Genomic DNA, 24,507 nt, shown 5'->3' with positions numbered 1-24,507 from the left:
ATCCTCCCACCTGAGATTCCTGAGAATTTGGGATTATAGATGGGCACCACTATGCCTGGCTAACTTTTAAAAATGTCTTTATAGAGATAGGATTCTCACTCTGTTACCCAGGCTGATATCAAACTGGCCTCAACTGATCCTCTTGCCTTGACTTCCCAAGCTCTGGGAGTATAAGAGTGAGCCACAGTGGCCAATCAATATCTTTATTTTAAAGAGACATCTGCAAAGTCCCTTTACCATGTGAGGTAACATAGTCACAGGCTTGCGCAATTTGGATGCAGACATCTTTGGGGGCCATTACCCAGACACCACATGCTCTATAATTGTTGCTGCAGCTGGGAATGGTGGGATCTCTGTGTTCATTTGGAGCCATAGGTATTAGTGAGGAGAAGAGAATCACCAGATTGGCCAGGGGCATTCAAAATGCCATTATTGTGTTGAGCCATTCATTAACTCATGTTCCCCCATGTTTCTGTTTTGGTTTAGATTTAGGGGATACAAATGCAGTTTTATTACATGGATATATGTGTAGTGGTGAAGTCTGGGCTTTTAGTGTAAACATCACCCAAACAGTAATATACATTTTACCCATTAAGTAATTTCTTATTCTTCATCCCTCAGCCCTCCCCCACTTCTGAGTCTCCAGTGTCTCTTACAGAGATGTCCAATCTTTTGGCTTCCCTGGGCCACACTGGAAGAAGAAGAATTTTCTTGGGCCACATTGGAAGAAGAATTGTCTTGGGCCCCACATAAAAAACACTAACACTAGTGATAGCTGATGAGCTGAAACAAAAAAATCTCATCATGTTTGAAAAAGTTTACAAATTTGTGTCAGGCTGCATGTGGCCCATGGGCCACAGGTTGGACACTCTTGGTCCATTATTCCACACTGTCCATGTGTACACATTATTCATAAGTGAGCGCTTACCCACATCTTTTTAATGGAAGCTTCTATCAGGTGGCTACCTGCCTTCTCTACCTACCTGTGTTTGGAGTCCCCTGTTGCAGCCCTCCACTTAGCTACCAAGTAGTTCTCACCAAGAAAAGCCTAAGAGCGGATAGTTAGCTATACAGTGTGAAGAGGTGCTAGTTCAGTTCTGGAACACCTTCGTTTTACCTCATGATGAGCTCACCATTAAAAAGTGCTTTCCCAGAACTCTGAGATGCCGGCATCTGCAGGGTCTCCTACCCCTCTCCCTCCCCTCTTGGGAGGTCTCCTGGGCCTTTCCTCTGCCCTGCTTCCCTTCTCAAACTGCAGACAGTCTCCCTGGGTGATTTCCTTCTCTTCAGTTCATTTCAGTTACCATTTACATCCCCTGACTCTTCCAGTCTTTGTCTTCAGTCTTGATCTTTCTTTTTAAAGCCAGGCCTATGTTGTCACCTGCCTGTCCCACTTCTCTACGTGGGTGTCTCACAAGGCTTTATGCTCAGTGTATCTCCTCTACATTTGATCTTTGCTTCTTCAGACTTCTGTGTTTTGGGAAATGGCAGCATCGTTCCTCTGGTTTTTATAGAAATATAGTACGCATTCTTTTTTTTTTTTTGAGACGGAGCTTTGGAGTTTTGTCACCCAGGCTGGAGTGCAGTGGTGCGGCCTCAGCTCACTGCGATCTCCACTTCCTGAGTTCAAGCCATTCTCCTGTCTCAGCCTCCTGAGTAGCTGGGACTACAGGCGCCCGCCACCATGCCTGGCTAATTTTTGTATTTTTAGTAGAGACGGGGTTTCACCATGTTGGCTAGGCTGGTCTTAAACTCCTGACCTCAGGTGATCCGCCCGCCTCGGTCTCCCAAAGTGCTGGGATTACAGGGGTGAGCCATTGTGCCTGGCCAAAATATAGTACTCATTCTAGATACTTCTTTCTTCCACTACAGGCAGTCAAATTCCAAGTACTTTTTTTTTAACCTGATTTATTTATTTGAAAATATTTGAATATGTACTAAGTCTCTTGCCTATCCTAGTCCCTGGGTGTATAGGTGTGAACATGATAAATGAGGGCGGCCCTCTTTTCTGAGAGAACTTATGTTAAATAAATAAAAAGTGAGCAAGACAACTTCTATGGTACTGTGCTGTGAAAGCAATAGTAAGGGTGAATAGGTAAGATAGTCAGACAGGATCACAGAGACCTCTCTGAAGAGGTGACATTTTAATTGAGATCTAATGTCAAGGAGTCAGCCTTAAAGATCGGGAGACAGAAGGAACAGCAAGTACAAAGTCCCTAAGTTGGGAAAGGCTCTGGATCTAGATTCAAGACACTGCGAAGTGCAAGGTGGCCAGAGTGTCATGAATGGAGGGAGAGGGAGGGATGTGTTCAGACAGGAAAGAGAGGCCAGATCACAGGGAGGATTGGAGGTGCTGTGTGCTGGGTGGATTCATGCCTTCCTCCACCCCTGCACTACCCTCAAGACGGCTTTCTCCCTGGACCCTATGACTGTGTCACCTTACATGGCAAAAGGGACTTTGCAGATGTGATGGCGTTAAGGACCTTGAGATAGGAAGATTATCCTGGACTATTCAGGTGGGTCCAGCCAATGTAATCACAAGCTCTGTGTAATAGGGAAGTAGGAGGGTCATACGAAGGAGATTCAAAAATGGAAGCAGAGATATGAGAGAGAGAGAGAGAGAGAGAGACAGAGAGAGAGAGACAGAGAAAGAATATGGAGGGGTTATAGGCATGTACCTGCAAGACAGAAGTCACGGTGTTCTATAACTTGATCTCAGGAGGGACCTCCCATCACTTTTGTCTGAATATTTCAATTCATTAGAATCAAGTCAGTAGGTTCAACCCCCAACAAGGAGAAAAGATGACACCAGGAAGAACGTCCTGAGAAGGAGAATCTTTGAGAGCCATTTTAGAGGCCACCTGCTGCACACCTAGTAGATGACTATTGAACAACGAATTAATATCCTGCTCCCCACTGTTTTTCTGAACCTCTGCTACTCTGAACTTGGAGTTCTTTGGTCCTTTGGTGGCCATACTTGTCCACTTTCTTTCCTAAGCAGGTCTCTCTTTCCCAGTAAATATAGAAGAATATGATGATTCAGATAGACTTTTCATAGTATTTTTATCTTTGTATTTTTTAGAAATGTTTCAGAGTCTCCTGACCTGTGGGTGGCATTTTTCTCTGCTATTACCATGCATTAAAAAAAAATTTGTACTGTATATTATTTGGTTATTTCAGTGGGATTCTGAGTAGGGTGTGTGATCAATTCATGGGCTCAGTTCACCATCTGAAACTGCAAAGCCTTGTTCTGTGCTTTCAAGGTAATTCTTCTCTCCTTTAGTGGAATTGTTGATATTTCCACAAGTAAAATATTAACTTGATGGAAAACAGTGTTTCCTTTGCTTCTTCAGAGAGTTGCCTTTGCATCCCTGAAGTCCAAAGCTTCATTTAGGTTTTATTATTAAGCAGTGCTTTGTTATAGCTGATCTGAGAGGAAACTTCAGCCGGATTTCAGAGTGGTAGGATTTGACAGATTCGAATTCAATTGCTTTCTGAATTATGACTTGGATTTTCTGGGTGTGTAAACTATATCAATAAGAATGTTTTAACCATCTGCCGTTTGAAAGTAATCAGATTTTACCTATCTGTTGGAATGAACCAAGAGATTGTTTAAAAGCTAGAAGAAAGGCATAACAATTTTTACAATTTCCTTTCTGTAAATAAGTTTTAACATATATCCATATGATTCTAAGGGCTTAGAATCTATTTGAATTAGAATTTTCTATTGAGTGAAAAGTTGGGGAAATAATTTTCTTAGAAAATAAAGGTTTTATTTTTCGTTAAAAATAAATTGCAAATATTTTCACTTAGACTTCAGAAATTGAGGATGTTTAGCTTTGAGGTGGTAGGAAATGTTGTTTAGGAATAGGAATGAAATGTTTAGCTTCGGTCTAAATTTCCTCTCTCCACCTAGGGACCGTATTCTTACATGCAAAATGATTACAAGTTTTTGTTTCTTACTGACCAAGGGGTATATTTGATTATTCATGCCTGCAAAGCTTCTTGTATAATAGCAGCTTTCATGTTCTATTAAAAAAAGAATTCATAGCAAAAAATGTTTTTCATAGGAAGAAAAACATTTTAGGTAACTCTGCCAGGAATAAGAAGGGAATGGAAGCTGTGTATTTTATAAAACCTGCGATGGGTGGGAGGGAGTGGGGAATGCTGTTTTTTGGACATGCTACAATATATATTTGAGTGCATTAAAATATCCCAGCTGTGATGGTAGCAGTGTAAGCAAATTACATTTTATGTTATTATACAAAGCAGAAATATAGAATAGCATTTTAGAACATAAATGTGTATGAAAGTAAATGAAAAATGTATGTAAGTATGTGAAAGGACGATTTTGAAATAGTGCCATAAATAAAAGAAGATGATAATAGCAGCACTGGGCCAATGCCAGAGCTTCTTAGTCTGGGACCATGTTATAAATCGCTGAGGTTTAAATGCGCTAACGGTGGCAGCAATCAGCCAGCATGAAAAGCATGAAAGGCAGAACTTTGGAAAAAATGTGAATAATGAAACATTAAGGGATTGAGCAAACTTCAGTTTCATGAAATGCTAAAACCTGTTCTGTGTCTCTTTTTAAGTGAACTCTTTAAAAATATACTAGTTTTTTCCTTAAAGCTACTTTTCAGACCTCAAAATCATGGTTTTGTAGAAAAGTAACACCTGGTTCTGAGAGTCACACACATCACAAGCCTGGACCAGTGGTTTCAGGTAAATTGCCAGATTCAAAAGAACGTGTTTGTAAGGGAAAAAGTATTAATATTCCTATACCAAAGTCATATAATTCGACATGAGTTCTGCAGCCACAAAGAAATGTTAGATTTCCTTTTATTTGTTACATTCCTGTATTCAGAGGTAGTAGGTAGTCGTGGTTCTCAAGGTGTGGCTTGTGGACCCCTGGGGATCCCTGAGACTATTTTGTGGGGAGGCTCTTCAAGGTCCAAACTATTTTCCTGATAATATTATGATTTTGTTTGCTTTTTTCACTGAGTTGGCATCTGCACTGATGGTTAAAAATACTGATGGGTAAAACTGCTCGTGCTGTCACACAAACCAAGGCCATGGCACCAAGTGGTACTAGTTAGTGAGTTGTCATGTTCTTCACCAATGCACACTCACAATCGAGAATAGTTGGCTGCGTTAAATCTTAACCGTGGTACACATCTCTTTACTGTCAAGTGTTTTTAACCTAGAAGAAAGAGGGGAGTACTCAGAAAGCACTTGGCTGCAAACCAGAGTTCTGGTTAGCAGAGGACGAGTAGCTGTAGGATTGTGAGACTGTGAACTAAACTAGTTTCTTTTTCTCATAGGAAACCATTAAAAACTGTGTCTACGCAGATTGTGGTGTTTGGAAGACTTTTTTTTTTTTTTTTTTTTCTAATGATCAAAGTTTGCCTGTCATTAAAAAACCAACAACAAACTGTATTGTTGCCAATGAATAAAATTCAAGCTTTTGAGCAAGTATTAGAATTTTGAAAAACTTGTCTCTGCCACTCTGAGATTGCCGGCTTTCTAGTACTTAAAAGCTTTTTTTGATGAGATTGGTGGTGATATTAATGTGTGACTTTTTGTTGTTGTATCATGAAATGTGTAAATGTTTGGAAAATATGCATAACTCAGTGAAGCAGTATTTTCCAAATGATCAATGCATAATATCATGAAACTACGCATGAGTAAGCGCCATGTAGAATGCAAGAGAAAACAAGGATTGTAATGTAAAGGCATATGGAAAGCCCAGTGATGCAGCTGCAGGGTCCACATTGCATCTCACCTCTAAGGAAGTATCAGCTGCAGAGTTTCGGTGTAGTATCAGTGAGTATCTACAATTAGCTAAAAAGGCTCTGAACATATTCCTCTCTCTTCCAACTGCAAGTCTGTGGGAGGCATGATTTGCTTCATGAACGTCAACCAAAGCAGCATATCCCAGTAGATAGGATTCAGGAGCTGAAAGGAGAATTCAGCTGTTTCCTTTGTAGCCAGAAATGAAAGATATTTACAAATTTGTCAAACAATGCCACTCTTCAAAAACTTTTATTTTGGAAAATATATTGATTTTTCATAAGATGTCATTTTAACACATTTATTGTTATTTCAAGTGAATACATTTTAAAAAATTCTTAGTTTTATTTTCAGTATTACAAATTATCAGTAGATATAAGCACATAGACCTCTTTAAGATACTCAGTGAATTTTAAGAAACTAAAAGGAGTTCTGAGACCAAAAAAGTTGAGAACTATTGGGCTATACTGTTCTAGACAACAAATCAAACAGTGCTCAAAGAGGGAGTTTTAATTTTCTCCAATCACTGCATCAAAATATGTTACATCGAAGCTAACTTTTCTATCTCTTTTAACAAAATTTCTGGCAGTCTGTAGCTTCCAAGACACTTTCAATTATTAAAAGCTCAATTTAGTATTCCTTTGTGGTCATCTCTGATCTAAGTCTCACTCCTCCAGTCCCTAGTGTCAGCCAGGGGTAGGGGAGTTGGCTTGGGGATGGGGGATAGTGTGTTCTTCCTTTACCCCTACTCCCCCAATACCCTTTGCAAGATGGACCGGTTTGCTTTTGAAAGGAGAGCCAGTTCTTCTATTGTGTTGGGGCAGGGAGACAGAAGTTGGCCACATTATTGCCTCTTCTCAGGCCAGCACTGACCAGCATTCTTACTCTTTGTGGAAGTGCTCGAATGTTGCATTTCTCCTGCAGTGCACGGCTTGTGTAACCCAAAACCTCCTGTAGTGCTGTAGGCTGGATTATCTGCAGGGTGGCTCCAGCCCAACTACCTTCAATGGGGTCCATGTGACCTGTAGGTAACTCATGCATCATTTGTAGGCCAAGCAACTGTCGGCCTCTACTGTTGCCTCTCTCTGTTCTGCCATCCTGCCTCATTTCCCTTGTCACCTTGATTAGAGAAACACAAAAGGGAAATCAGCTAGTCTGCTGCTCGCATAGGAGCTAGAGTGTGTCCTCTGTCGTCTTCTCTGTACCCCCGGTCTCTATGAGGGATTGTCTCGGAGACTTACCTCCATTATTCTACTCTTCACTAGGCTGTGGATCCCCCTGCTGTCCCTTCTTTTCCTATTTCCGTAAGACAATTTCCATTCTGTAGTCATATGTATGTATGTATATATGAAATTTATATTTCGTATATAAATTTCACACACACCTGTTAATAAACATTCTGGGAAGTGGCAGATAGAAGATAGTTGATGGTTACATTTCACCCATCTCTTTGGCTCTAGAGAAGTGTATGTTTCAGCTGTTGGGAATTTTTCTTAGAACACGGGACTTAACACTTCTTTTTCCTCAGCTTTGGGGACTAGTCATCAGTTTTGGGGCAAGAAGAAAATCATTGCATTTATCATCCTCTTCCACTGTGATCCCAGGGTGTTAACAACTGTGCAGGATTAGAGGATTTATATATCCACTTATCACTAACTAATAATAACGTTTTAACATCTATTTTATGTGAGGCGTTGGGCTATGAGCAAGGGATCTGGTGGTGGACTCTAGGGACATTGTCCTTGATCTATGAATTTCATTACCGATGGGGGTGTAAACAGATAAATATAATAAATCTATAAATACAAAGTCTGATAAGGATAGTGAACAAAAAGAATAGGAAGCCATCAGACCTAATAATGAAGGAGAACTGGTTTTGATTGGTTAAGACTGTTGGGAAAAGCTGTGTGTAAGTGACATTTTAGCTAAGACTCAAAGATGAATGTGGGTACCCCCAAGACTCAGGAACATTGCAGGCAGAGAGGTTGCCTTGAGGTAGGAGAGACTCTGGGTGCTTGAGGATCTAACATAAGGTCCCTGTGGGTGGAATCTGATGGAGAATGGCTTGAGATGGAAGTCTGCAGGGTCCAGGGCATGCAGAGCCCCAGAGCAGGCTTGAGTTTCAAGTGCATTGGCAGGCATGCCCTTCATCTCAAGAGCAATGGCAAGCCACCAAAGGGCTTAAATAAGGAAGTGACAACCAATTTATGGTTGCTGGGTATTTCCATTGTGAATAAAGTCTGATTCCTGTCCAATAGTCATTTTCCATATAGTCACATTGGAATACACTCCACATTCCCTAACCAGATCCTAGCTCATCTCAAAATTATGTGAGCTTCCTTATTAATTTCAACAGAATTTGGGCTTGTGGGCGGAGGGTCTTTGGATTCCCAAATGATAGGCACATGAGAGCTGACAACAGTGATAGCTAGCCCTGTATGGTCTTTGAAGTGATTCTGATGGTTAGTCTTTTTCTTTTCCTTTTCATTTTCTTTCCTTTCCTTTCTGAGACCAAGTCTCGCCCTGCCACCCAGGCTGAAGTGCAATGGCGCGATCTCGGCTCACTGCAACCTCTGCCTCTCAGGTTCAGGTGATTCTCCTGTCTCAGCCTCCCGAGTAGCTGGGATTACAGGCACACTGCACCACACCTGGCTAATTTTAGTATTTTTGGTAGAGACGGGGTTTCACCATGTTGACCAGGCTGGTCTCGAACTCCTGACCTCAGGTGAGCCTCCTGCCTTGGCCTCCCAAAGTGCTGGGATTACAGGTGTGAGCCACCATGCCTGGCCGATTACTCTTTTTCTAAGAATCTTTCCACCTCACTGTTACACTTTTTCTTGTGTGAGGGTTTCATTCTGTCTTCTCACCAAAGATAGAACTTTCTTCTTTGGGAACAGGGCAGCTAGAGCTGTGGGTGCTTCCGGACAGATCCTTTTTGAACCTGTTAATACACATGTAGATCTAGATTTTTCATCACACCCCTCATTCCGCCAGGAAATCTCCTTATGATATTCTCAGCTTGGTCTTGCACCCTTTCCATCATTTGCCACTTGCAATGATCACAGTTAGTGTCTGCCTTTCCTGTGTCTGTTTCTGGTGGTCACAGTTACTGTCTGCCTTTCCCGTGTCCATCCGGACTTCCGTTAGCCCTTTGTTCAGGTCCTCTTCTCTTTTAACTTGGGCGGTTTTTCAAGAAATGTCAATAGAGATGGCATTTGGTTGCGTGACCTCGGAAATTCTTTTCTTGAATATAGGTGATACTAATTAATCTTTGATGTTGATCGTTAGGTCTTGATTGTATCATATGTATATGCAACATGGTGTAGTCAAAGGGAGACGAATATCTCCTCTTACTAGGAACACCAGTGGAAGCGAGCAGGGGAATTGGAAATAAATACTATTTATTAGGTGTTTTCTATTTTCCAGGACTTGCATGAAACTCTTTTAATGGTGACTTTCATTCTCACAGTAACCCTAGTTAATAGGTACGATTATTATCCTGTTTTAAATATGAGAAAACTAAGGCATAGAAAGTTAAATAAGTTGCTTAAGGGTAATTAAGGGGCCAAATTGGGATTTAAACTCATGTGTTTGACTTCAAGACTCTCAGTAAATTATGTTGATACTTCATTTTTTAAAACTGTGAAAATACTGTACGTTATTATTTTTTTAGTCCTTTTCCTTTTCTCTATGGAGATAGCAGTTAAATCTCTAAAATACAATGGGCCTATATGTTTATCTTGGGGGCAGCAAGGAAAACAATAGCTGGAAGAGTACATCTGATTTCACAACAGATTTAGGGATAGAGGCAGTGTGGTGGCTGATGAGAGGAGATGGAACTGCTTAAGTCCATTGTGTTTGCAAAGAAAGGGAAGCCTGAGGAACCTCAAAGTCATCTGCACTGAGCAGTGACCAGTTTTTTTTTTTTTTTTTTTTTTTAATTTCTTACCACTAGAACAATATCCTCCTAACAGGTTTTCTGTTCCTCGTCTTACCTGCTACCTCCCTTCCTCCCCAAATCTGTCCGAGGAAAATGGAGTGAAGCACAAATTGTCCCAAGGGTCTCCTATTCTTTAATGGCTTTTTCTTTTTCTTTCTTTTTTTTTTTTTTGGAGACAGGGTCTGGCTCTGTCGCCCAGGCTGGAGTGCGGTGGCACAATCTGAGCTCACTGCAACCTCTGCTTCCTAGGCTCAGTCAGTCAATCAGTCTGCCCACTTCAGCCTCCCGAGTAGCTGGGACTACAGGTGTACACTACCATGCCTGGCCAATTTCTGTATTTTTTGTAGAGTTGGGGTTTCACCATGTTACCCAGGCTGGTGTTGAACTCCTGGGCTCAAGCAATCTGCCTGCCTTGGCCTCCCAAAGTGCTGGGCTTACCGGTGTGAGCCACCGCACTTGGCCTTTAATGGCTATTTATTTATTTACTGAATAAAGTCTTAAGTTCTTTAGCATAAATCACCGATCTGTATTTGGGATTATATTCCTAGAAAATGCATGCAAACAAATTGTATATACTTTTCAGGAGTTCATGAATCAACTGAGAGTCACCCATGAACTCTCCTAGCCATAGATCCCAGACTCGCCACGTTTTAAGACGGTTCATTCCATCTTTTGTTATAAAACTAGTTTTAAGCTGTAATTACAGTTTTAATATTTGTTAAAATGTAAACTGCAAACAAGTATACAAGGTAATTGATTGCTACTTGTATGTTGAAACCTGTCTGAGTTCCATGACATCATCTGCAGTAACATCCATCTGATCAAAAATTTAACAGTTCCCACTTCATCAACAATTACTGAAATACAGATTTTTGAAGAATGGCAGCTCTGATAATTGTAATATGTGGGGAGTGAAAAATAAATGTATGTAGAAATTTGGGGTTGTTTCAAAATGGGACGGATTATATATCTCTGGATTGGAGAATTCAAGTTTTTTTTCTCCCCCCCGCAACTAACTCAGATTTTCCAAAGAAATGTTTAATGCCCTGGCTACTTTCTCTAGAATATTGTTCTGGGAACTAAGGGAATTTGATCTGTAGAAAATGTTTTGAGAAGCGGTTTCAAATAGTATCCCTACATTTTCAACCAAAATGAAAATGTTGATGGTTTGTTGCTTTTGAATAATTTAAGCCTAAAAACTGTTTTTGGTGCTTTGTATTTTGTAGACTTTAAAGACATGTTCCTTATAAGAATTATGCATCTGTGTAGAGATGTTGCAAACACCCTGGCCGGAATTGAAGGCAAAGTACCAGTTGCTTCCAGTGATTCCTATGGGAAGGCTTTATTTGTTTACATTTTTACTTCTGACTGTGTAGCTTGAGCAAAGGTACAGCCTCCAAGATTTTATATATATATATATATTTTAATTATTTTATTTTATTTTTTTATTATTATGCTTTAAGTTTTAGGGTACATGTGCACAATGTGCAGGTTAGTTACATATGTATACATGTGCCATGCTGGTGTGCTGTACCCATTAACTCACCATTTAGCATTAGGTATATCTCCTAATGCTATCCCTCCCCGCTCCCCCCACCCCACAACAGTCCCCGGAGTGTGATTTTCCCCTTCCTGTGTCCATGTGTTCTCATTGTTCAATTCCCATCTATGAGTGAGAACATGCGGTGTTTGGTCTTTTGTCCTTGTGATAGTTTACTGAGAATGATGATTTCCAATTTCATCCATGTCCCTACAAAGGACATGAACTCATTATTTTTGATGGCTGCATAGTATTCCATGGTGTATATGTGCCACATTTTCTTAATCCAATCTATCATTGTTGGACATTTGGGTTGGTTCCAAGTCTTTGCTATTGTGAATAGTGCTGCAATAAACATACGCGTGCATGTGTCTTTATAGCAGCATGATCTATAGTCCTTTGGGTATATACCCAGTAATGGGATGGCTGGGTCAAATGGTATTTCTAGTTCTAGATCCCTGAGGAATCGCCACACTGACTTCCACAATGGTTGAACTAGTTTACAGTCCCACCAACAGTGTAAAAGTGTTCCTATTTCTCCACATCCTCTCCAGCACCTGTTGTTTCCTGACTTTTTAATGATCACCATTCTAACTGGTGTGAGATGGTATCTCATTGTGGTTTTGATTTGCATTTCTCTGATGGCCAGTGATGATGAGCATTTTTTCATGTGTCTTTTGGCTGCATAAATGTCTTCTTTTGAGAAGTGTCTGTTCATATCCTTCGCCCACTTTTTGATGGGGTTGTTTGTTTTTTTCTTGTAAATTTGTTGGAGTTCATTGTAGATTCTGGATATTAGCCCTTTGTCAGATGAGTAGGTTGTGAAAATTTTCTCCCATTTTGTAGGTTGCCTGTTCACTCTGATGGTAGTTTCTTTTGCTGTGCAGAAGCTCTTTAGTTTAATTAGATCCCATTTGTCAATTTTGGCTTTTGTTACCATTGCTTTTGGTGTTTTAGACATGAAGTCCTTGCCCATGCCTATGTCCTGAATGGTAATATACGCACACAGAATAGCTACTTTTCTAGGGCTACTTTGTTAGTGAGTGGGAAGATGAGAAAACTTTCAGCTACTAGGGAGACAACAAAGAAGCTGGTCAGGCCCTTCCTGGGATTAGGTAGGAACAAAAGAAAGTCTGCTTTAAGAGTTCATAACCATCCATGGACTGGTTGGTCCATGGCTTAGGATTTGAGAGTTTTATCCACCAAGTCCTACATTGTAAAGTTAGCAAAGTGGCTGGTGATATTTCAAGGTCACGCATCAGAAATAAATACATATTTCTGAAAGGATTGTGTCCCATGGATTTTCTTTTTTAGTATCCAGAATCTTCTCCCCACCCCCAGTATTTTAAATATGGAGGTAGTTAGGTGTATGCATGCGTGTGCTAATTCTAGATCCAGTACCATTAATTAACATGCTGAAGAGTCAAACTACTGAGCAGTAATTTTCAGTGCTTTTTTGTACTCATAATAGAAGCCAATAAAAGGATTACAGTTTTAGTTTACTTAATGTAATATAATTCAGATAGCCATGCTGGAGTCTGTACATCATTGACAGGTATAAAACACATGACTGCCTGCGAGGGGGGTACTTTATTCGTAGTTTAATTACTGAAGCTTTATTTTTAAAAGTTCTACTGTATGAGTAAGTAAAACAGATTTCCTCACTAAAATTAAACATTTATTTTTAGGAAGTATGTAAATGAAGGTAACTACGGCTTCCTTATGAGAACTGCTTACGTATTAAAATGATTTTTATTTTTACTGACGTTTTCTGATTACAAATGTAATTATAGAAAAAAAAACCCTTATGGACATATACATAGAGCATAATGTATATAGATTTTGAAATGTCCTTTTTTCTTAATAGTGCATTTAATATATTTTAGCATGTCCTGACTTTTAGGATCTTGTTTTTGAATAACTGTTATTTAAAATTAATTTAACCAGATTTCTCCTTTTCTCCAGACTTCTTTACTCCTAACTCCTTTCCTCCCTCATCTCCTTCTCTGCTTTCTCCTCTTCCAGTTGCTCAGGGGAGAAAAATGAAGTATACTTTTTTTTTTTTTTTTTTTTTTTTGAGATGGAGTCTCGCTCTGTAGCCCAGGCTGGAGTGCAGTGGTGAGATCTCGGCTCACTGCAACCTCCACCTTCCGGGTTCAAGCCATTCTTCTGCCTCAGCCTCCCGAGTAGCTGGGACTATAGGTATGCGCCATCATGGCCGGGTAATTTTCGTATTTTTAGTAGAGATGAGGTTTCATCATGTTGGCCAGGCTGGTCTCGTGCTCCTGACCTCAAGTGATCTGCCCACCTTGGCCTCCCAAAGTGCTGGGATTATAGGCATGAGCCACCACACTTGGTCTGAAGTATACTTTTATTATGTCATTGAATCTGCAAAGGGAAATGTTTAGTTGAAATAAATGAGGTTTTGCAGGTTTGGCTACACCTGATACTTAATAATTGATGCTAGATTGCTCATTGATGATGAAGCCACATCTTTGGTTATATATTTGTCTACTAGATCCCAAAATGTTCCCACTTAGGGAAATTTGTCACCCTGTATCGGAGTAAATTTTTCTGGGATGTAAAGAGAAATTATAGACTGCATAAAGTTGTGTCATGTTCTCCAAGAAGAAAGCTACTGGCGCCATGGTGGGTATTTAAATGTAAAGTAAATAAAATTAAATAAAATTAAAAATTCAATTCCTCAAGTCAAGCCACAGTTCAAGTGCTCAAAAGCCACATGTGGCCAGTGGCTAACCATATTGGACAAACGGCTATAAAACATTTTCACCATCACAGGCAGTTCTGTTGGATAGCCTTGGGGTGAAGTCTATATGTGTTGCCTGTTTATTAGAATTTAAAAATCATTTTTTTCTTTTGGTTATCATAAATAGTAATAAAAAGCAGAATTTCTGTCAATATTTTTGGAAACAGTGAACAGCTCAAAATTATTTAGAGTAAATTTTTACTCCCCTACCAACTTAATTTTTAAAATGATGCAGGAAAGTAAAACACATATGCAACACAGGGTTACCAGCACTTTGAAATTCTAGAACATTTAAGAAATGTTTGATATGGTACAAAATCCAGGAGTGGACAGGCTAGGGGTGGGATACTCTATCAACTGGGTCAGGATCTGGAGAAGATGATGGAAGAGAAACTGACTATTTGTAAAAGACGCTCAGAAGAAGCAAATGAAGTGGAGAAATAATGTGTTTATTTGAGGCACATAATTTTATGTTATAATTAGAGTATTCATAGAAATTAACCTGGGAAAATTGGAAGCCATCAGAAAGAAAACACAAGGGATAAAGAGGAACCACCAATGAGAAAGAAAATACAAGGGATGGAGAGGAACCACCGATGATCCTCTAGTCAGTGGAAGCAATCACTGTGATTTGTTATATATCTTTTCCAGCCTTCGTTTCTATGCTCTACAAACAGGCCATACTCATAGGCAGCCAAGGATGGCAGTGAAGAACACAGATGAGATGTCAGTCTGAGAGGAAAAGTGGGTGATTAGGAGCTCCAACACTGAGCCAGATGGCTTGAGCTTGAAATCTCAGCTCTGCCTCTTACTGTCTGCAAGAACATAGCAACTTGTTTAACTCCTATTTATCTGTAAAATGAAATGGTCCTGCTGTCTACCTCTTTATTTTCTTGTGAAAATTGAGGAATTAAAATTTTAAACTCATTAAAGACTATGTCACTAGTATTACTGACCTATTAGGTGGGTAGTACAGGCACGTGGTAAGTTCTTAATAAGTCTCTATGTTTATTATAGTGGGGAAGCAGACATTTAAACAAATAACTGCAGTCAGGTTAGATGAGTTTTGTGATAGGGTAAGTTAAGTATTCTGTGATAGTATATGTTGAGATGTCTTAATTCTCGATAATTATTTAAACAAAGTGAATTTAGCTCAGTATGATTGGTTTTTGTTTTAAATTATACGTTCATAGTTTCTCAAATCAAATCTAACTCTTTTTATAGCTTGCAGTCTTTAAAGTTTGTTTATTACCTTGTTATGATACATCCTTAAAATTTCCAAGATATTAAGTAAAAATGTGGCTCTGATCACTCTGGTAATATTGTTAAGTGTCAAAATTCTTTCCCTGAAGCTTTACATTGTGTACTGGGTTGCCAAAAAGGTAATAGAATCCTCTCTTAGCAATAGCATCTGGCTAATCAGAATAAAATTTATCTTCCAGACTTTTACAATGGAGTTTGGTTAGCTTTGAGTATAATTAGTGTATTACTTGATACCTATTAAAGACAGGAAATTGTGAGGTGCAACTGTTTTTTGTATATGGTGGGGGACATTTTTCTTCAACTATAAATAAAAAGAGACTAAAGTGAGTTTTCAAGTATAAAATATGAAAGGACACCTACACAAGAGCTGAAATAGCTGAAACTTAAATGCTGACAGTTATGTGTTTGTCAACACGTCTTTTGTTTCTCAACTTTCTGCTAGATTTTTTAAGGAACTCAGTTTGTCTTACATGGGATTTATGTAGATTCTTTCCTTTGTGTTTCTTGGGTTACAATAATGGGAAATGAAGGGCTAAATGTTTTAAAATTTATTATTATAATTATTTTACAATATGAAAAATGATCTCATTTATGCTAAATTATAAGAAATGCCACTAGTTATGAAAAATCCCTTCATTCCTTAGAAACTTGAAGTTGAGGGGGAAAGTTGGCAATTTCAAAAAAAAAGAATGAATAAGTATAATAAAAGGAACAGTGTGCTTGGGCAGATATTCCTGGATGTGGCACCCAGGCACAAATAGTGCCAGCTTCTTCCCTCTTGACAGTGATTCCATACCAACCTGCCAAAATGTGGCTGGCAGTTTATTGCTTTGCTTTAATCATAATTTACATTTTTAGCAGGAATATAAACTGCAACTGATACTTGAAATATTGCAGCAATAGATTTTAGATATAATAGACATCACAAAACTTACATGTTTATTGAGGGAAAGACAAAGGCTTAGTTTTCAAGTGGGTTCTGTTAGATTAAGACTGTTTTTTCCATCTGACTCCATGTTGCAAACACTGGGCCATAGTAATAGGTGAATTAGGCACACATACATGTCACCTATGGGTTTATATTAGCATGTACAAACATGTTACATGTGTGTAATATGTCATAAACATGTAACTTTAGGATATTCAAGGATTCAGATTCTCTTTTCAAGTAAAAAAATGTGCAGCTATCTGAGATTGTTTGCTAGCAGGTGAACTTATACGCATTTGATTTTCTTCCAGATTCATGAAAAACTACACTACTATGAGAAGCAGAGTCCGGTGCCCATTCTCCATGGTGCGGCGGCCTTGGCCGATGATGTAAGTGTGACTCTCCGAGCTCACCGGGACGTGTCTGCTGCAGACCTGGCCCAGGCAGAACCTGTCCTAGTGCAGACAGATGCGTGTGATCCTATGAGTGAAAAGCAGAAGAGAGGTTACAAATGTTTCCAAAAGTCCTGTCATCACTGAGCTTATGTTAATATTATGTTGATTTTCATTCACTTTTCTGTTCTAAAAATTTTGCATGTAGCTACTCTCTTGTTCTGCTTTCGTAACTACGTAATAGACATTTTCGGCTTTAAACTCATGGAGAGAGAGAAGCTGTCGGCTGTTGGTGTTCTGAGAAAGTCACAGACAAGAGGAATGCTTTGGAGAAATAAAGACAAATGAGATAGCTCTATTGCTGACAGTACTAAAAAATGACAGATACTAGGATACGAACGAGGCATATGAAATACATAAAAAGACAGGATTGTTTTTATAATGGATTATAAAACATAGTAATGATTTATAGATATTAGACTTTTCCAAATTACCTTCATAACCAAAAAATAAATTTTAGAAGCAGTTGGCATTGATGGAGTAGTTAATTTCCTGTAGCTATAATTTTATTTTAAACTTGGGGGAAGGGAACTAACTTGCTGATTCTTACTGTTAACTTTCGGACTCGGATGAATTGAGAACACACCTGGATAAACTATAAAGGATGTGAAGCTGGAAGAGAAATATGTTTAGTGCGAAGGCTGGTTTTAGTGATAACCCGTAGCTTATTTGTTGCTTTTAATATTTTTTTCCTTTATTTTTGATAAGACAAGCTATAATTCAGTGCGGTAAAATATCCAGGCCATAATATAATTAAAAAATTGGCCATCTTGAGAAGTTGATTTTATTTGAACTACTTTGCGTTCTAATTTAGAAAATACACATGTGTAATAAATATGCAAGTTGCGTGCTATTTGTTTAGTTCCCATTTTTCTTTCTGTTTTTATCTGCAAAGATTACAAGTATGCTTCAGTATGTATTTAATGAGGAAGCTTACTTCTGCATTATTGAAGCAAAACTTTTTAAATGAAGGCGAATAAAGATGTAGATACAGTTGCTCAAGTAAGGCACAGTTGCCACCCCAGAAAGCCTTAAAAAAATCAGTTTTAAAACATTTACTATTCAGAGTTTTGGGAAACATTTGTTTATAAACCAGTGTTGCTGTGGCCCAATCATATTGCAACAATATTCCTTTATAAAAAGTTAGAGACTGCTATATGAATATGATAAACCATAGTATCTTACAATTTGTCAGAGCAGTATATTTAAATGTTAAAACATATGTTTTAAGTGACTAAAGTGTGCAAATGAACTTTATGTCTTTTTGTAAGTTAAAAATGCTGTAGAAATATTACCTCAAAAAAGTAAAAGCAATGTTTGAAAGGTAATTAATGACTGTATAATTTTCTATGATTTTATTTTTTGTGTACAATTTATATTATGCCCTTCTTTTAGAGAAAAGTCCTTTTCCAGAGATAAGAGCAATTATTTTTAGCTTGTTAGAAAAAGTAGGGGCAAATGGAAATTTCATGCAAGGTTTTAAGATGGGTTTTTAAATAAAAATGCATCTATGCATATACCACATATTTCATAATTCTAATCTTTTTTCCTGTTTGAATCTTGCTTTTTTAAAGAAAATTATGAGATCTTTCCTATAGCGTAAAATTGAATTGGAATTTTGATAGGAATATCTTTTAATGGAAGATATGGGGCAGGTTTGAAGTTGTAACACTTTCTTTATGTAGAACCCAAATGGGAATTCTTGGTTATTATAGTAGAGTACAGTCAGCATTTTTGGTACCAGGGTAGCTGTCAACCCATTATAGCTCATTTTACGATTGGTACTGTGGTTGGTATTTAACAGATTTCTTCATCTGTATAGGTAAACATAATAAAAGTTTCAGGTCATTTGCTCTATTAGGGGCATTCTAATTATTTTTACCCTAGCTCTAAACAGCACAGCTACTGTGGGTTTTTGGAATCCCCATGGGTTTTTGGAAACCCTGTGGATTTCACCACCTCATTCAGAAGCTCTGTTTTTGTGGGGGTTGGGGGAGGTTACAGTGTCAAAGCTTTATCCAGTTCTTCTTACAAGTGGTCCTTTGTCTAGGTGCAAAAGACCATTCACATGGACGAAGTGCTGGGGTTTGCCCTCCTTGCAATAAATCAGAAGGTGATCTGGCTGATATGATTACTTGATTTGTACTCAGCTGAGAGCCTGGGCTCAGATCTGGACTACCGAAGGTCTAAAAAGAAGAGCAATGATTGATGATCTGTTTTCTTTTATGCTGACCTCTCCTTAAACATTGGAAAGTAATAACCTTGAGCAAGTCAGATTCTCAGTTGTCACACACCCAATCCCACAGTGCTCTTACTAAATGTTCTTTACGTCAATGTAATCTCCCTTGCAGCTGGCCGAAGAGCTTCAGAACAAGCCATTAAACAGTGAGATCAGAGAGCTGTTGAAACTACTGTCAAAACCCAACGTGAAGGTGAGGACATGTTATGCCAGTAATAAATACCTTCAAACAGGGCCACTTTCTGAGCCTTCAGATGAATTTTGTTTCAAGCATCAATTCTCAAGTAAATGTATTTCGAACAGGGCACAGTATTTTAATAGCCTAAATCCTATTAATGAGAAAGAGGCCAGCTTTTGATTATAATGTGATGAGAAACTGCAAAATACTCTTATTGGGAAGCTCAGAATTTAAGTTCTGACAATTGTAGCTTCAAGGTCATTTTTGTTTTAAATAAAGTTAAGAGTACACTATACAGAACCTACTAGTAATTTTGTTTAGGTACATTTTACTTGGGTAGTTAATGGGATTCCAATATGTTTGACAAACATACCTATTTTTCTGTAGGGTCATTTCAGCATTCTTCTTTCTTTCCCCTTTCACCTCCCCATTTCCTGTCCCTTTACTAATTTACGTTTCAAAATGTCATTCCATTTTACAGAGAAGAGCACTTTTCCAGTGTAAAATACCCGTAAAATATTGGCAGACAGATTTCAATTCTCCCTTTCCATTGCCTCCTAAGTTTATCACTTATTTTTCCTCCAAATGTGATCAGTTTACAGCAGGCATTTCAGAATTTTCCTGCATTATTCTGAGGTCATTACTGCACTAAATCCTGCACTGTATACATTTTGGACTTGACACTGGGGCAATTATGTGTCAGATATTGTTCTGTGAGTCAGAATTACATATGGGTTACATAATTACATAATTAAAATGATGATTTAGCTTGTGATGATTACTGGTGAGCATATGTAGAGTGTTGAATGAAAATTTCTTCGTAGATATAAAAACGAGTTTCTACTTTTTTTGAGAAATAGCTTTCGGAATTTAAAACTTGGCTTTAAATTTATTTTTATAAAAAGAGAGGTGGTATTAAATAAAAGATGAGGTTAAAAACATGTGGCGGGCGCCTGTAGTCCCAGCTACTCAGGAGGCTGAGGCGGGAGAATGGCATGAACCCTGGAGGCAGAGCTTGCAGTGAGCTGAGATCGTGCCACTGCATTCCAGACTGGGCGACAGAGCGAGACTCCATCTCAAAAAGAAAACAAAAAACAAAAAACAAAAAAACATGTGTGGACTATAAACCCTAATCCCTATAAGTAAATGTAAGTACATGAATGTATTGCTGTAAAAGCTAAACAGGCTATGATTAATGATGTGAGGGTAATTGATTTGTAGTGGTTTAGGAAGTTTATTAAATTTTTGTTCTAAAAGAACAAGGATCAGATTAGAGCAGAAAAGTTCCTTGATGTTAAATACAAAGCGTGTAAAAACGTTAAGGAGATTTTTAGCCACAGAACGTTCTGAAGATTTCTTCATTTGGTCTTAGACTGCACCTGAGAAGTTAGTATCACCCAGGGGAGGGTGAGGTTAGCTATGAGTATCTTGTTAAACTCCTTTTTGAGATTATTGTTTTGGTTCAAGGGTATTAGAAATGAAAGCAACATGTTTCAGACAAAAAAAATTCCCTATTATGGTATTTCGTTCAAGAGTGTTTCAAATGGAATAGCTAATTATGCAGTATTATACTGGATGAGAACTGGTATTTGGCTCAAGAGGGAGGTATGACTTTAGACATTATTAAGAAGGGCCATTTGATAAAATTTTATAATAATTAGTTAAATTTTATTATGTAGAAAATATTTTAGGTGGATAATTTGGTTATTTTTCATTTTATCTAGCAGTGTGACTACAGAATTATGTAAAGTTAGCATGAAAGACATATATTCATATGTGTAGAAAATAGGTAATATTCCAGGATACATGATGTTTTGTTTGGCAATGTCAGTTTGTAGTTAGCTAGTCTTGGGAAGAAAGTATCTTTTTTCCTTTTTTGATCTAACATTTAACATTGCTTTTCTTGAAGTCATTCTTATTATCTACCATCACTTTGACCTCATTTCCATATTACTTTAACAAGTTAAGCCCCCAAATAAATTTTAGACTATTTCAGGATATAATCAGTTAATCTATTTTTGTCCTGGGAGTAAACTAAAATCTTTTTTTGTTTGTTTTCCTTTTAAACAGAAGCAAAGTATGTAGGTTGTTAGTTGAATTGACAGTTAAAATATGAAAAATGTAACTCTAGTGTGTTAATTTGAATATTTAATTTCTAGTGTATTAGGGAAGTTACTTACTTTTTAAAGATTTGCTATTTCATTTTAAATACTTAATTCATTGGACTGAAAAGGAAGTTGAAGTATATCTTCAAAGTAATAGAACTTTAAAAAGACACAGATACGGCCAGGCATGGTGGCTTAAGCCTGTAATCCCAGCACTTTGGGAGGCCGAGGTGGGCAGATCACGAGGTCAGAAGTTTGAGACCAGCCTGGCCAACATAGTGAAACCCCATCTCTGCTTAAAATACAAAAAATTAGCCAGGTGTGGTGGTGTGCGCCTGTAATCCCAGCTACTCGGGAGGGTGAGGCAGGAGAATTGTGTGAACCCAGGAGGCGTGCCAATTCTTTCTGAAAATTGTTATAACTTTCTTTGGCAGTTTATAAATGTCACCAGCAACGGATCTTCATTCATTCATTTATTCTTAGATTTTTTTTCTTCTAATGCCTAGTGTGTGCCAGGCCTTATGGATGCAGATTATGGAGGATATATGTACACTAGTGAAGGTGATAGGAGAAATACTGGATTTAAAAGAGGGAGTGTATGGAAATGATATGGAATACATAGGAATGGCGCTAAACCCAAACTTGGGCAGGGGGAGAATATTGAAGAAAACTTTACAGAGGAAGTGGCATATAAGTTGAGACCTTACGGTGCAGTTTGAGGGAATCAGCAAGGGGACAAAGGAGTGGGAGATGGGTTGGGGGTGGGATGTGAAAAAGAAATGATTTAGGTACAGGGAAGAGCATGTAAAGTCCCATAAAGGAAAACTTTAAGTTTGAAGATGTAAAAATGCAAAAGCAGCCTTAGAACGGGCGAACAGTGGCTTGTGAAGGAAGAAGGGGTGAGAGTTTGGAGCTGGGGAGTCGACCTTTTGAGTAGGGTTTGCCCAGGATAGTTGGCTTCATGCCTGCAGTTCCAGCATTATTAGTAATAGCCTTTCTCCCACTTTCAATTGTTTCCCTGTTTGGGGGATAAATTATATGGCCACACCTGAAATCGTGAGCTTATAAAAAAGTGGAAAGCCATTGAAAGGATTTGAAGCAGGAAGTGGCATGTCACTCCCTATGTAGTCTACAGACCAAGCTTTTGAGGCACTGGGTGGTGTAGAATGGGAGAAATGCGATACTGAATGGAGGAAGGCCAGTGGGAGCCTATAGGAATAATTCACATAGAACACTAGCACTTTGGGAGGCCGAGGTGGGCTGATCACCGGAGGTCAGGAGTTCGAGACCAGCCCGGCCAACATGGTGAAACCCCATCTCTACTAAAGATACAAAAATCTCGGGTATGGTGGCGGTGGCAGGTGCCTGTAATCCCAGCTACTTGGGAGGCTGAGGCAGGAGAATCACTTGAACCTGGGAGATGGAGGTTGCAGTGAGCCAAGGTCACGCCGCTTCACTCTAGCCTGGGTGAAAGAGTGAAACTCAGTCTCACACACACACACACACACACACACACACACACACACAGCACACGATTGAGGTCCTAATGAAAGAGTGTGGGATGGGTAGAAGGAAGCACGGGGGATGGGCAGCTTGAGGGACAATTTTAATACGTGGTCTTGGAATAACAAATAGTTTGGGGAAAAAATAAGAAAAGTAGCTACTAGAGTAAACTCCAAATAGATTACAAATTTAAGTGTAAAAAGTTGAACCATAAGAATATTTTTAATTGAAAAAATATGTATTAGAAGAAAATTTGCAAGTTATGTTATCATGGAATAGGAAAGCATTTGATACACAAAGACAGGAATACACACATACAGACACAAATATGCACCCATAAAGGAAAGAATATTTTAAAATCCATAAGTGAGATTAGAAGGAATCATTTATTAATATACATGATTTATGATATCTGTCCTTAATAAGATGTGATAATTTATTATGTTCACTTTTACTTTTTGCAAAGTGACTTGATAAAGACTTGAAACAGAAATATTCTTTTTTGATAATACATAATTGTATTTTTCATTCAAATTATAAAGGAAGTAGAAGCCCCTATCGTCATTGCTTTATTAGTGAGGATGCATATCTTTTCCTATGCTTATATGTTTTTATTTCTTCTGTGAATTGCATGTTCATATACCTCTAGGGATAACTGCTCTTGGCTGGCTGCATTACCTTTCAACCCTTTCTGTATATATAAATATTAAATGTTTTTTCCCAGTATATTCTGCGGGATCATAGAATGCACTACTTACTTGATTTTTTTTTTTTTGCTTTTAGTATTTTTGGCATTTTGTAGCCTTCTCTTTGTGTCAACAAAATTACCTATTTTAACTTACAGACGAACCTTTGTTATTTCTGCTTTTCTGCTATTTAAATAACACTATGATGCACATCTTTTGTATATTAGAGGATTTTATGGAATATTTTGTCAAAATATACCTTAATTAGGACAGTAAATTATTGGGGCATACATAATGTTTGTACATTTTACAGTTTTGATTATTGTTTCCAGCTTGTTGTTAAGACAGACCTTCTTGAGCACCTGCAGTATAGTGCATGAGAAGGCCTGTTTCCCTATGCAGTTGCAATTTATATGCAATTAATTACATAAGCTCTTTTTGACTAATATTCTTTCTTTTTTTTTGAGACAGAGTCTCGCTCTGTCACCCAGGTTGGCGTGCAGTGGCACAATCTCAGCTTACTGTAACCTCCACCTCCCAAGTTTAAGCGATTCTCCTGCCTCAGCTTCCTAACTAGCTGGGACTACAGGTGCGCGCCACCACACCTGGCTAATTTTTGTATTTTTTTGTAGAGTCGGGGTTTTGACATGTTGGCCAGGCTGGTCTTGAACTCCTGGCCTCAAGTGATCCACTCACCTAGTCCTCCCAAAGTGCTAGGATTACAGGCGTGAGCCACCACGCACAGCCTCAACTAATATTCTTTCTTTTTTTTTGAGACAGAGTCTTGCTCTGTCACCCAGGTTGGCATGCAGTGGCACAATCTCAGCTTACTGTAACCTCCACCTCCCAAGTTTAAGCGATTCTCCTGCCTCAGCTTCCTAACTAGCTGAGACTACAGGTGCGCGCCACCACACCTGGCTAATTTTTGTATTTTTTTGTAGAGTCGGGGTTTTGACATGTTGGCCAGGCTGGTCTTGAACTCCTGGCTTTGCTAGTTGAGCACCATTAGAATATAAGCCACAAGAGAATAGGGAATAAAAATTGCAGATGTATAGCAAGCTTTCAGTGAGTACTGTATGATTAAATAATGGTTAGTAAAAATTTTGTGTTTTT

At 38.4% G+C, this 24,507-nt stretch overlaps 1 protein-coding gene across 7 annotated transcripts in view; it reads left to right on the top strand.

Annotated features, from left to right (window-relative positions):
* Positions 1-24,507, top strand: part of MPP7 (MAGUK p55 scaffold protein 7) — a 271,223-nt gene that overhangs the window by 143,496 nt on the left and 103,220 nt on the right. For all 7 annotated transcript variants that reach the window (XM_054435739.2, XM_054435731.2, XM_054435735.2 and 4 more), the window contains 2 exons: positions 16,543-16,620; positions 19,035-19,115. In XM_054435739.2, the coding sequence (XP_054291714.1) occupies positions 16,543-16,620; positions 19,035-19,115 (159 nt within the window). The remainder of the gene's footprint in view (positions 1-16,542; positions 16,621-19,034; positions 19,116-24,507) is intronic.

The sequence above is a fragment of the Pongo pygmaeus genome, chromosome 8, assembly GCF_028885625.2.
Source record: "Pongo pygmaeus isolate AG05252 chromosome 8, NHGRI_mPonPyg2-v2.0_pri, whole genome shotgun sequence".
NCBI lineage: Eukaryota > Metazoa > Chordata > Mammalia > Primates > Hominidae > Pongo > Pongo pygmaeus.
Note: the sequence above shows the minus strand (reverse complement) of the source record. Positions and strands in the feature narration are given on the sequence as shown.